General features: G+C 44.1%; 1 protein-coding gene across 2 annotated transcripts in view; it reads right to left on the reverse strand.

Moving 5' to 3' along the window:
* Positions 1-15,078, reverse strand: part of trappc9 (trafficking protein particle complex subunit 9) — a 169,293-nt gene that overhangs the window by 99,622 nt on the left and 54,593 nt on the right. For both annotated transcript variants that reach the window (XM_023960198.2, XM_023960197.2), the window contains one exon: positions 8,346-8,498. In XM_023960198.2, the coding sequence (XP_023815966.1) occupies positions 8,346-8,498 (153 nt within the window). The remainder of the gene's footprint in view (positions 1-8,345; positions 8,499-15,078) is intronic.

Genomic DNA, 15,078 nt, shown 5'->3' on the forward strand with positions numbered 1-15,078 from the left:
GGTAGATGTACTGTGTGTGCAGGAGACAAGGTGGAAGGGCAGCAAGGCACGTAGTATTGGAGGAGGATACAAACTGTTCTATCATGGTGTTGATAGGAAGAGAAACGGCGTAGGAGTGATTCTGAAGGGGGAGTTTGTAAACAGTGTTCTAGAGGTGAAAAGAGTCTCAGACAGGATGATGAGCCTAAAGTTAGAAATTGAAGGGGTGATGGTGAATGTAGTCAGTGGGTATGCGCCACAGGTTGGCTGTGAGTTAGAAGTGAAGGAGAGATTCTGGAGTGAGTTGGATGAGGTCATAGAGAGTTTTCCCAGAGGAGAGAGAGTTGTTATTGGAGCAGACTTTAATGGGCATGTTGGTGAGGGCAACAGAGGTGATGAGGAGGTGATGGGCAGGTTTGGTGTGAAGGAAAGGAATCTGGAGGGACAGATGGTGGTGGACTTTGCGAAGAGGATGGAAATGGCTGTAGTCAACACTTACTTCCAGAAGAGAGAGGAACATAGAGTGACATACAGAAGTGGAGGTAGGAGTACTCAGGTGGACTACATCCTATGTAGACGAGGTCATTTGAGAGAGGTTAATGACTGCAAAGTGGTGGTAGGAGAGAGTGTAGCCAGACAGCACCGCATGGTGGTGTGTAAGATGACTCTGGAGGTCAGGAAGAAGAAGAGAGGGAAAACAGAAAAGAAGACCAAGTGGTGGAAGCTACAGAATGAAGAAACTTGTGAGGAATTTAGGCAGAAGTTGAGACAGGTCCTGGGTGGTCAGGATGAGCTTCCAGAGGACTGGGAAACTACAGCAGAGATTATCAGGGAAACAGGTAGGAAGGTGCTAGGTGTGTCATCTGGAAAGAGGAAAGACGGTAAAGAGACTTGGTGGTGGAATGAGGAAGTACAGGAATGCGTCCAGAGGAAGAGGTTGGCTAAAAGGAAGTGGGATGTAGAAAGGACTGAGGAAGGTAGACAGGAGTACAAGGAAGCACAGCGTAGAGTGAAGAGAGAGGTGGCAAAGGCCAAACAGAAAGCTTACGATGAGCTATATGACAGGTTAGACACAAAGGAAGGAGAGAAGGACTTATACAGACTAGCCAGACAGAGAGACAGAGATGGGAAGGACGTGCAACAGATAAGGGTGATTAAGGACAGAGATGGAAAGGTGCTAACAACCCAAGAGAGTGTACAGAAAAGATGGAAGGAGTATTTTGAGGAGCTGATGAACGAGGAAAATGACAGGGAAAGAAGGGAGGAAGATGTGGTTGTTGTGGAGCAGGAAGTAGCAGAGATTGGAAAGGATGAGGTTAGGAAGGCTCTGAAAAGGATGAAGAGCGGAAAGGCCGTTGGTCCTGATGACCTACCTGTGGAGGTATGGAAGTGCCTAGGAGAGACAGCAGTGGAATTCCTAACAAGGTTGTTCAATAGGATTTTAGAGAGTGAGAAGATGCCTGAGGAATGGAGGAGAAGCGTTCTGGTCCCGATCTTTAAGAACAAGGGTGACACGCAGAACTGCAGCAACTATAGAGGAATAAAGTTGATGAGCCACACAATGAAGCTGTGGGAAAGAGTAGTGGAAGCCAGGCTTAGGAAGAAGGTGGAGATCTGTGAGCAGCAGTATGGTTTCATGCCCCGTAAGAGCACCACTGATGCCATTTTTGCTTTGAGAATGTTGATGGAAAAGTACAGAGAAGGTCAGAAGGAGCTGCATTGTGTGTTCGTAGATTTAGAGAAGGCGTATGACAGGGTGCCAAGGGAGGAGCTGTGGTACTGTATGAGGTCGTCTGGAGTGGCAGAGAAGTATGTCAGAGTAGTTCAGGACATGTATGAGAGAAGTATGACGGTGGTGAGATGTGCTGTAGGTCAGACAGAGGAGTTCAAGGTGGAGGTGGGACTACACCAAGGATCAGCTTTGAGTCCTTTTTTGTTTGCTATGCTGATGGACAGGCTGACAGACGAGGTAAGACAGGAATCTCCCTGGACAATGATGTTTGCAGATGACATTGTAATTTGCAGTGAGAGTAGAGAGCAGGTGGAGGAACAGCTAGAGAGGTGGAGGTTTGCTCTGGAAAGAAGAGGTATGAAGGTCAGTCGTAGTAAGACAGAATACATGTGTCTGAACGAGAGGGATCAAGGTAGAAGCGTTAGGTTACAGGGGACTGAGGTGAAGAAGGTGCAGGAGTTTAAGTACTTGGGGTCAACAGTTCAGTGTGATGGGGATTGTGGAAAAGAGGTGAAGAGGCGAGTGCAGGCAGGTTGGAGCGGTTGGAGGAAAGTGTCAGGAGTGTTGTGTGACAGAAAAGTGCCAGCAAGACTCAAAGGAAAGGTGTACAAGACAGTGGTGAGACCAGCTCTGCTCTATGGGTTAGAGACGGTAGCAGTGAGACAGAGACAAGAGGCTGAGATGGAGGTAGCAGAGATGAAGATGTTGAGGTTCTCCTTAGGAGTGACCAGGTTAGACAGGATAAGGAACGAGTACATCAGAGGGACGGCTCATGTTGCCTGTGTTAGCGACAAAGTCAGAGAAGCCAGACTGAGATGGTTTGGACATGTTCAGAGGAGGGACAGTGGATATATTGGTAGAAGGATGTTGGAGATGGAGCTGCCTGGCCGGAGGGCAAGAGGACGGCCAAAGAGGAGATATATGGATGTCTTAACAGAGGACATGAAGTTGGCTAACGTTAGGGTAGAAGATGTTCATGATAGAGTGAGGTGGAAAAGGATGATTCGCTGTGGCGACCCCTGATGGGAAAAGCCGAAAGAGAAAGAAGAAGATAGCCAGGATGTTTATTTGGATAAACCCCTTTCTGTTTTTTATTTATTTATTACATTCTATGCTTTAAATATATATTTTCTTTTTTTCTAACAGAGGGGAGAGAGAGGGAAAAGTGTGATGGGGGGGGGGGGGGGGGGCAATACAAATGCAAGATTGCTCATTTGAGTCGGTTATGATTTTAGCTGTGAAACATTTATGCTAGATCTACTGGAAAGACAAATATTACATCCAAGAGTGAAATTCTGACACTAAGAAAAGATATCTGTCCATCGATACACTGTGGGTTAGGAGGAGGGATGCAGCAGACGGGGAGCTGTGTGCACGTGCACGTGGCGGTGGAGATACATGCACGCTGCCGAAATGAACCATGTGATCATGAGGGGAACCATATCCTCCCCAGCCAGACCAGGAGAGAGGGGGAGACCCCCGGACCAGGAGCGTCCCCAGCGACAGGACCCACGCAGCCTGAGCGGTGGGGAACGCCCCCCCCCCTGGGACCGCCCACCCACCCAGCCAGATGGAACAGTCAACTTCCTCCAGCAGACACCAACCAACAACAAGCAAACTGATGATACAGCCTTGGCTCATCCTGGTTCACAGGGACTCCAGCGAGAACGGGTCATGGACCATCCTCCGAACATCAACTTTATTAATTGTTGAACAACCTCCAGGACTTTCAGAGGAACTCGGCATTCATTCAGCTACAGCTGGTTTGTTGAAGAAAATGCTGTGAGTGGTAAATGATTGATTTCACATTTGATAAAAATCTGATCATTAGCAGTTAGCAATGCTGCTGTTGATAAACAGCTCAAGCATACAACTAACCTGATTTATGCAGTAAATAGAAATAGATATGCATGCATTTATTAAACTAGACCCAGACATTAAATTTCAGCCGGTTACTGTAAAGTAAAAATAGAAACTTTTAAAGCTAAAACTCAAATTGTTGCAGAATGATTCAAATCTGCAGTTAAAAAACTTCATCCTCATAACTACCAGCAATTATCCTGACTTTTTAGTTTTACATTGTGTTTCCAGCTGCTAGAATTGCTGCCGTCTTTACTCACAGCCCTGATGAGGGAGTCGCACCATCATTAGCTATGACGCTCACATCATTCAACACAATAAAGCATGCTGTAAAGTCAAAGCCCATTAGCCACGTCTGATCCTGGGTTCCAGTGTGGTGAACTGCAGCCAGACTCACAATGAGCGATAAAATGTCCGAGGATGGATAATTGAGGCAGAGGGTCAGGCAGTATCAAGACTTAACTATGATATATGCTGCTCCTTTAACCAGCAGGTGAACTATGATGAAAGACTAGGAAAGTTTAAAATACAAGAGAACACAAAATCTCTGTGGATCCATGAAGGGATGGAACCTTTAACCTCCAGTACAGAACACTTCATACCTGACAAGACTTCTTGACAGCAGACCTGTGGTGGTTTCAAACTCACAGGACTGAAGCATTAGTAGAGCATCTGCAGAACATTAAAAGAGCATCTGGAGAACATCTACAGAGCATCAGCAGCACATCTAGAGAATGTCTACAGAGAATCAATACAACATCTGCATGCAGAGTGTCTGCACAGCATCCGCAAAGTGTCTGCACAGCATCTGCACAGCATCTGCAAAGTGTCTGCACAGCATCTGCAGAGTGTCTGCACAGCATCTGCAGAGTGTCTGCACAGCATCTGCAGAGTGTCTGAGTGTCTGCACAGCATCTGCAGAGTGTCTGCACAGCATCTGCACAGCATCTGCAAAGTGTCTGCACAGCATCTGCAGAGTGTCTGCACAGCATCTGCAGAGTGTCTGCACAGCATCTGCAGAGTGTCTGAGTGTCTGCACAGCATCTGCAGAGTGTCTGAGTGTCTGCACAGCATCTGCAGAGTGTCTGCACAGCATCTGCAGAGTGTCTGCACAGCATCTGCAGAGTGTCTGAGTGTCTGCACAGCATCTGCAGAGTGTCTGCACAGCATCTGCAGAGTGTCTGAGTGTCTGCACAGCATCTGCAGAGTGTCTGCACAGCATCTGCAGAGTGTCTGAGTGTCTGCACAGCATCCGCAAAGTGTCTGCACAGCATCTGCACAGCCTCTGCAGAGTGTCTGCACAGCATCTGCGGAGTGTCTGCACAGCATCTGCAGAGTGTCTGCACAGCATCTGCAGAGTGTCTGAGTGTCAGCACAGCATCTGCAGAGTGTCTGCACAGCATCTGCAGAGTGTCTGAGTGTCTGCACAGCATCCGCAAAGTGTCTGCACAGCATCTGCACAGCCTCTGCAGAGTGTCTGCACAGCATCTGCAGAGTGTCTGCACAGCATCTGCAGAGTGTCTGCACAGCATCTGCAGAGTGTCTGCACAGCATCTGCAGAGTGTCTGAGTGTCTGCACAGCATCTGCAGAGTGTCTGCACAGCATCTGCAGAGTGTCTGCACAGCATCTGCAGTGTCTGCACAGCATCTGCAGAGTGTCTGCACAGCATCTGCAGATCGTCTGCACAGCATCTGCAAAGTGTCTGCACAGCATCTGCAGAGTGTCTGCACAGCATCTGCAAAGTGTCTGCACAGCATCTGCAGATCATTAACAGAGCTTCTGCAAAGCATGTGCTGAAAATTAACAGTGTCTGCAGAGAATCAGTAGAGACTGTAAAGCGTCTGGAGACTGTTTACAGAGCAATAGAAGAGTATGGGGGCAGTAACTGTTCTTCAGGGCATCTTTGGAGTATGAGTAGAGCATCTGCAGAGCATTGAAAGAGTGTCTCCAGAGAATCAACAGTGTCAACAGACAGAACACACTCTCTTATTCCTATGGAGCGGCAGAGACGTGGTCTGCAAACACAGACCGGAGGGGGGGGGGGTGTCTCTTACCCACTCAGCTAGAGGCTTAAAGTCACCACTACAGTCTACTTCTTCCATTCTTCCGATCAGTTTCATTTACCAGGTATTTTAAAGAGTGCTTGACAATAATATAAACTCAATAAAAAATAGTCGGATGGAATTCTCTGTAATTTAGCAGTAAAAGATGACTTATTCAATACAATCACAACAAGCGCAGAATCCAAAGCAGTCAGAGAGAACTTCAACATATTTCTAAATGAAACTTCAAAGAAAAGTTACAGCCCAAGCGCTTCCTGCAAAAGTGGAACCGTTCTAGCGTGTGGAGGAGCAGTTTATTGCTCCAGAATCACTTCCACTGCAAATTCTGTCCTTTCTGAGAATACAGTCTATCAAACCCTCATGAACCTGGAGAAAGACTGGAGTGTAGCAAACTTCTCAAAAGTCAATATTAGACCACTGTGTTGGACCTATTGTACAAATTCTTCCTTTAATTTTCTTTTAAAACAGGAAGCAGAAATAGTTGTTTTTATGCTTTGGGCCTATTGTTGAGAAGCAGTAACATGTTTTACTGCTGCCTCTGTCTGAAAAACCTTTTTTGCAGCTTTTAAAACAGAACAAATAGGATTTAAACATCTGTTTATTTATAGATGAAGCTACAAAGCAGGACTCGGTCCAATCAATACTTTCAAGCTTTGAGTAAACTGAAGCAGAAAAGGCTCTCATTAAAAGTCCCCCCCCCCCCCCCCCACAACAAAAAACTCAACTGAATGCAAAACATTTACAAGACAATTAAACTGCTGGATTATTGTTTATTATTTTCTTTTTAAATCATGACCTAAAAAATGTGTCTAGGACTTAATTTAATAATGTATTTAAAAATCAAAGAGTACCTATGCAAAAGCCAAAATCCCTGCAGAAGAATCTCTGTTTGGCTGAAAACAGGTCTGTCGATTAGATACCAGTGTTAGAATCTGGTGGTGTGTGAAGTCACACGTATGCGGCAAATTCACATTACAACTGAATAGTTGTTAAAAAGACCAACACAATCAAGACGAATCGCTTTAATTAGCAGAAACAGCAGAAGTTTTTCATCTCTACTCACAGACCAGACTGCAGTTTATGCAAATAAGTCCATCCCTTTATTAACACAACATTAGTAACGTGGCTGCGTTTATGTATTACAGGCCAAGATAGCATCCGCAAAAATTGCATCCCATAATGCCACAGTAATAGCCGCGTTCAGAACTTCTGTTTAGGAGGAAAACGCTTCTTATCTCATTAATTCAGGGTGTGGATTATTGCTCTGCTAATTAAAAGAGGGAAACAGTATCGCTTAAATGACCTCATGAGGATGGGGGTGCAGCGGCCCAGATAAACACGCAGCAGTGCGGTGTGTGTGTTCATCAGAAAGCACACGCAAATCCACGCAGGCAGCAGGTGAAGTGATGGAGGGGCAGCCTCGCAGTGATCTGACGTTAATATTTATCAGCACAGTCTGCAGTGAAGTGGTTCAACTGTGTGGGGGAGGAAGAGGACGGCGCAGACAGGACGGGGGGATGTAAACACAAAAACAACAGAGCATGGAGGAAAAGCCAGAGCAAGAAGCTCAACAAGAGGAGAAACTGAAAGAAAGGAGGATTCAGAGACGAAGAAACTCATCACCTGGTACTGCTGAACAACAGCTGAGGAAGAGGAGACACTCAGCTCATTTAGGAATGGACAAAGAGGCCTGGTGAATGTCTGTGAATAAACTATTTATGTGAACTGATGCAAACGGAGCACACAGAGCGTGAACCGGCTGTGAGACGTCTGCGAGACCCCAGAAGGCACGTCACTTCTGAGCATGCTCACACTGCGTTCTCACTGTGTGCTCTAGAAAAGCATCACTGCAAGTTGTGCGTCTTCAAAAGTTTGAGATGGTTTCAAAGGAAAACAAGATGTGGGACAGACGCCACAAAAAAACCAAAGCAGGTGCAGAAATAATAAACCTTTTTGTTTTTTGTGAGCCAGCTTCAAAGCAGCAAGAAAAGACCTGTCAGGGAGGAAGCCCGTCAAGGTCTTTCAATAGTCTGACATGTCTCTAAGCCCAAATATCTTTAGATTACTAAGCTAAATGGGCAAAAAAAGCTCTAAAGGGCTGACACGGGGTAATTCATTTTCTTCAGAGAAACGCTGATAGTTCAGAGAGTCATTGAAGAAGATAAACCCTCCAGTGAAGAGTCAGGCATGGTGGAAGAGGGGGCATAATTTGGGATTGTGCTCAGCAAAAGCACCTGGACAGACCGAACGATGCAGGTCGAGGAACTGATCCAAAGTGAAACATGAGTGAGGACTGAACAGAACCGAGTTTCCATCAAACTATTTTTGATGTCAATTCTGACAAACTTCAACTAAATTCTACAAAAACAATTAAAAGTGCTTGTTATTTTATTACATAAGCCTTGACTTTAAAACGTAAGCATTTGATGCATGAATTGGGACATATACAACTCAGACTAGAGTTCCACCTCCTAAATGATTGGCAGGTTGTACCAAAGACCTTAGAGGTGGAACCTAATGCCTTCCTGCTTTAATCTCAGCATTGAAGGTTTGGACTGGGGGGGTTAAACAACTAATGTGCTTCAAAAGAGCAGGAGGAGCGGGAAGGGTTAAAGGGGCCCCACCCCCAAAACTGATGGGGCTTTATCATGTATGACCGTATTCATCGTGTATTCATCAGGCGGCTGAGCAGCAGGTTCTGAGTTCTCACCATCATTGAGGTCCTGCAGCAGGTTTTCCTGACCGGAGAAGTCCAGCTTGACTCGGATGCTCACCGACAGCGTGACCGCCTGGCCGGGCTTCAGCGGCAGGTGACGCACGGCTTCCTCCAGATCCCAGCTCAGAAACTCCCCAAACATTTTGTCTGCAAAAGAAAAGCAATGATGTTCCTGATGTCTGAGAATTTTACGTAAGTCGGGGGGGGGGGGGGGGGGGGGGGGGGCTTGTTTGGGTGGGTGGGTGGTCACAGTCTCCCCCAGGAGGGGGCCATGAAGCTGCTAGTGTTGCGATGACGTCTTCAGCACTCGACCTGATACTCTGATTTGTGCCTCCCACCCCTTCTAGCAAATGACTCAGCTGCATCCACTTCAGCCCTCAGCACAGATGGATGACACATCACCTGAATAAAGCATGTGCAGGTGAGCCACTTGTGAGCATGGATGCTGCTGGCAGGACCTTTTTAATCACAAGGACACTACAGAAGTGGATTGTAGGGATACTGCAACAACAACAGTTTACTCATCACTGCCTGATTCAGCTCCAAAAGCTCGTAAATCCTCTGAGAGGTTGTGAACGTAGGCAGCATTAAATACAGATTCAGTTTAAAAAAAAAACACTTTCAATATTCACCAACTCTCAACTTTCAGTTGGAAATTGATGCACAAAAACGGAGATTGAGACACCTGCCAGGAAATCAGTTAAAACAAAAGTCCTGAAAAGAATGAAAGCCATCCATTTAAATGTTCAACGCTTGAGCTAAACAACCAAAACAGGAAGGTCCTGTTGTAATCATTTCAGGTGTTACTAGGCAGCATGGTGTATAACTGTCAGAGAGGGTGAATATGTATGTCCTTGCAGAGTAAAGCCTTAGTCACATGCACCAATACACCAGGTTAATCTGTACAGGTGCTGCAGGTTTTTGGGTTGTCCGGGTCCACGTAGGATCATAAAGAGGAGGGGCCCAACCGGGTCTGTCTTTCAGTTCTGTTGATGCTCATGCAGCCCCCTCAGGGGACGTCATGGGAATGGAACGTACTGTTGTGTATGTGTGGTAAATGTATCATACATACTTGCAAGGCTAAGACTTTACACACTTATGACATGCGGATGATGCTGTGGGTGTACTTAGGCCACACTCTGGACATTAGTAAGGTTCAAGTACTGGCTTCAAAATGACCAAACGCAAATGCTGCATGCATGGGGTACGCAACTGCTCATAGAACGTTCACACTAACTACACTCTCATTGTCTAATTTCCTCATTTGTAACAGCCAGGCTGCCGTGAAAGGATCTTTTGGACAGCACCAGCAGGCCCCTTGTGCGGTGCATAGGATTCGGGGAGGTAAAAAAACACACAAATTAAAAAATCAATACGACAAGCCTTCATCCCGCCTACTTCACCGTTTTGTGTAGCTTAAGTGTTCGCCATGACTTGTCACTCGCAACATGCCCTTAAAAAATGTGCATAAACAATTTCTCTCTACTGGCTCACCGAGCGGTCTACAACTCCGATATTTTGTACGGTCCACCAGCGTGCCTCGCACAGGTACAGCTGCTACACAGACACTCATTTACACAAAATACACAAAACTCTTATGACACCAAGTCAAGCACAGACGACAAACTAGACTCACACATGCAGGCTATTCACAAACTCTGTTAGTTTTTTATATTTTAAAGTAAATCCTTTTAGAACTTGTGATTTACTGTGTTTCGAATAAATGTAGTTTGTAGTTTGACGTTCTGAACTGTGATCTACAGATAAAGGCACTGCTACACACATCAACCAACATACAGTACAGACCAAAAGTTTGGACACACCCTCCCATTGAAATGAATGGGAAGGTGTTGTCCAAACATCCCTAAAAATGGAGAACGTGCCAGTAGCGCGGTAGACTGACTAATGCTTTTGCTTCCTGTTGGGTCCCTTCTCATCTTTTATTCCTTCAGCTACCACAGAACAGGGGTGCATAAGGCTACAGAGATGCCGTCCCCACTGTTTTCTGTGCAAACCCACTCTTGACAGTTGACCACCAGACTGGTTTCAGCGGTGGTTCCAAGCCAGGGCCTGACTTAGCAAAAGGTCTTTATTTGTTCACAAACGCCAAGCAGTTTGACAGCAAAGACCAGAGAGAAGAACTACTTCCCAGCGCTCCAGAGGCTGTTGGCGTTGTCTTTAGGTGGTCAAATGAAAAAAGGCCAACAACAAAAGCCCTTCATGACACTCTTTCATGTCCAACCTAATTTCATGACATTGTGAGAACGATTCCTTGATTACTGCATTACATTTGTTTAAATCATTCATTGAGAAACCCTGGTGATACACTGACTATAACAAAAAACAGACTCCTATCCCCCTCCCTCCATTTGTGGAGGTCTGAAAATATGTTGTCACCAGAGTGCTGGTGTGTGAATCGCTGTTGGAGCGGATGTAAATGAGTGACATCATAATAGATTATAACATTGCATCTATGATCTGTGACAGATGTTTGTGTGCAGGAACAGCTGCTGGAGGTGCACTGCTGCAGAATATAAATGGAGGTCTGACACCAGCTGTTTTAATGACACTGTTAAAGTTACAGGGCTGTTGTAAAGGATGCAATGGGAGTTAAGCTGGAAAGCTCATGAAAACTGACCCACAAACGTGTATGCAAAAGAGTTCGAACCCAAGCTCTCTGATGGGATTACAAGAGCAGATGTGGATAAAAATGAGTCTCAAAGGCACACTCCATATGCGCATCTCAAATCCAAACAAGCAGAGCCATTGATCCCGCTGCCGCTTCCAGCGCACAGACGGGAATCACAGCAGAGACCAGGACTCTAGCCCCTGCCGAACCCCCCCTCCTCTTTTGACTGTACTCAACCAAAACACCAGGATGCCGTTTTAAAATGGCAAATTTATCATGGAGAATTGCACACGGGTGTACACTTAACCTTCAAACAGCGCCTTCACGCCCACCTTCAGCCAACCTGATTGTCTCTAAGCCCTCAGAGCTGCCGAGGTGTGAAACTCTTCTCACAAACAGAACAGATATCCGAGCCAATGAGAATTGAGATATATGCTCAAATCTAAATACAGAAAAACAAAAGAATCTTTAACAAATGTTGAAAATTGAGAGAGTTCTATCAAACAACTGGTGGCAAAATTAAAGCTTTCATTCGAATGAAAAAAGCTGAGGAAAACAAAGTTTGCAGAAGTACATAGTGCACTATGTAAGTGTTAGGGTGAGAATTCGGACATAGCCATTGTTGGAAATCATATAAATAAAACTATGGAAGTAAACCAAGAAAATTAGTGGACATTTGGGACAAAGATGAGCCAAAATATTCCAACAATAACTAACATAATGAAGCAGAAAAAGGAATCTGTACAACCTGATGGATGAAGTTCATCCAAGCTTTAGACGGGTCAGGTTTTCTTTACTTGCATGACCCAAAAAGATAAACTGCAATATTATGAATGTGAATTTGCCTTAATAATGATTATTAGTGCCAATATTGGAAAGGCAAAATGATTAATTTCGTTTACATTCTGTTAGTTTCTGTAGATTGTCTTTCTTCTGTTTTTGAGGGGAAACTTCAGAAAGACACGGAGATAATTTCTCCAAAGGATGACAGTTGCAAGACTTCACCATCGTGACTCTCTTCTTTGTATTTCTAAGACGCTTCATTCATTCATCGTGTCTTTACCGTTGTGTTAGGGCCCACACAGGGAGAAATAAACAGGAGTTTTGAGGCGATCATTAAACGGAGGCTAAATGATCTGAAAATGAAAGGGAAGGAGGGTGGTAACTTTAACTACAATGTCTATGACTATCACTTTACACAAATGTCCATGACACTTTCAACAAATGACTGCAGCAAATAGTTTTGTTTTTTTTTTTAATCTGGACTGATTTATTTGCCAAACAAAAATAACACTTTAGTCGAATCCAACCTGCTAGTAAACGGCGCTCAACTGTGTTAACCACTTTAACACAGTTGTTGATCTTAGAGAAACAAATGGTAAACATAAGATTTGGTCTCTTGAAAAGGCACCTTCTATCTGAAATATTGCATGATGGTTGGCCCTCCCACATAAAGACTACATAAATGATTATTTCACCTGGTTCTTTAGGACTGTGCTTGGTTGATTTAATTTTTATCTTGCGACGATCAAAAGAATCGTGCGGCACAACAAACAAAACTAAAGAGTCAAAACATCCACCAAAATGGTGCAAAATCCTTTTAAATGCTCAAATAATTATTGTGGCAAGAGTGCATCCAGCATGTTCCATTTCTAGATAAAGAGTTGAGTTTGAACACTCGCACAGATGGCCTTTAGGAACAAAGTGAAACCCAAATTAAATTTAAAAAAATGTGACATAATCCAGACAGAAGCTGATCTGACATTAAAATGGCCTTCAAAGGTCTCACAGCTGAAATGTGGCACTTAATTGCTTACAGGAGTTCCATCTTTGTGCTTTAATGATGCTGCTGCAGGAGCGCACAAAAGGACAGAAAAGCCTGACTGCTTTCACCAGAACACACCGAGTAGCCGGCTGCTCACGGTAAGAACAAACCAGCATGGAAAAGACATTTATGCCATTTTCATTACTAAGCGAACAAAAGCAACGAGGCTTCGTGTTGACAGAATTCTGCTAAATATGTCAAGTCTTTTAATAATTTCCTGTAGTGCTGTGAAATGTGTGGCGGTGTACTCACAGTAAACTGAGACCCTCCAAAAATAAACTATAGAAAAGTGTTTTAAAAAAACGGAGTTAGAAAAAGGAGGAATTTATGTTTTCTGCAGTTTCTTGATGTCACAGTTCTTAGAACGGCGATCCCTTATGGCGGGGAGGCCAAGAGCTTTCATATTAGTAACCCTATTTACTAAACTTAAAAATCCAAAACATCCTTTTACATCGACATTAAGATCTATATAATTGTGTGAACAGACCCATATCCTCATCATCAGTTTACCAACTGCTCCCAAACTCAAGGAAAATGGAACAAAGTGAATCAGCTGTGAATTTTGACCCAGATGACCTGAGGTGTAACAGAGCAGAATGGTAAAACTGACAGCAATGCAGGAAAGTTTAACTCATGAGTAAATGTGAAGATCTTTCCAGATGGTTGCTGCTCGCCAGACTCCTGCTCCTCAGTTTCAAGAAGCATCACGTGTGAGGATGAAATCTAAACAAATGTCTATGCCGTCAAGAACACAACAGGACAAAAGAAAAGAAAAAAGGCAGACAGTCCTGCTCATCCTCTGACTGGCATCTCCAAAGAAGCTCCTGCAGCTCTTGACTGCACAACGATTACCCAGCATGCATTTCCAAACTTCATGATTCCTCCTTCTTCAGAGTCACTCTGACTGCTTTTTTTACTCCAAACACACTGATCTCACAGCATCTCCTGCCTTTGGTCCGTGGACAGTACGTCTTCATTCACGTTGAAGGGTTTATCTGTGAGTGACCACAGACTTCTCCTCCTTATTTTCAAGAGGACAAGAGTTGTTTTGTTGGTGAGTTTTCAGACCTGCTGAACCAAGAGGACCATCAGAGGAAACTAGATCTGGATCGGGTCAGGACCAAATCCGGACCTGCCATGGCAACCGTTTCCTCTTTCAGCAAACGTGCTAATCAAATGCCTAGATTTAAATTGCTTTATTGGCATGTGGAAATTAAAAACTGAAAGAATAATTTTATTAGTAGTTTGCATTTCAAAGCACCAAGAATTTTAAAGTTAAACACATGCATGAACGGACAGCTCACTGTTCCAACGTAGGTTCCAAAAGAGCACAGGTTATGATGAATAAGCCACAACTCTGCCGTCTTATAATGACATCTACAGGCACCAGCCAGCAGATTCAAACTCCAAAACTAACTTTGCTGTTACTGAAACCAAAGCATTTTGTCATTCCACTCATGAGCTGCAGCTCTGTTTTGCTTGTTCATCCAACTTTAAAAATAATCTGTCCTTGAAGGGAGAAATATATTTGCAACATAAATCATTTCCAACAACAGTTCAACTTCAAAGGGGGTGTTTGAAATGCAGAGACTAACTTGTGGCCAGCAGGGAGCAGACTGGGACAGAATCACTGTGGTTCAAAGGGGGAGACAGTTTCAGATGAACATCTTTAAATCCACACTATTTTAATTAGAGCCTGGTTATGTTTACAACTGACAAGCCAGTTCCAATACACCCCGACTAGCAAAGCAAAAGTGCAGAACATCAATGCTGGTGATCAGTGGCTTCCCTTTTCTGCATGCGACGAGGTCTACAGGTTGTCAGCCCCGGATTTGGGATGCATGCACTCCCTGCAGAAACACTGATCATCTTTAAAAAAAAAAAGACAATTAAAAAAAAAACACCCAGCAGATTCTGATAAATAATGGAGTCTAAAGTGTGACGGCCTTGTTGACCACATTATTTTCCACAACATTCTGAGAATGGCAGGGACAGCATGTAAAAATCCAAACAATGTCAGATTCAGCAGACTCTGAAGGACAACCCACCCCCCAAAAAAATATGTATAGTTTGCAGAACATACAGGTTTCAAAAAGTTTGTAGCTCTGATATTTTTGGTATCAAACAAACATAATAGTAATGACATAATTAGGGTAACACTTGGAATAAATCCTTGGAACTTTGAGGATCGTAGCCAGGTGTTTATTTTGTCTCCATACCTTTGATCTTTTGTTATAAAACATTAAAAAAAATGCTTGTTCTTAATTCCTGTG

The sequence above is a fragment of the Oryzias latipes genome, chromosome 11 (genome assembly GCF_053564925.1).
Source record: "Oryzias latipes strain Hd-rR chromosome 11, Olatipes_Hd-rR_3.1".
NCBI classification, from domain to species: Eukaryota; Metazoa; Chordata; class Actinopteri; order Beloniformes; family Adrianichthyidae; genus Oryzias; species Oryzias latipes.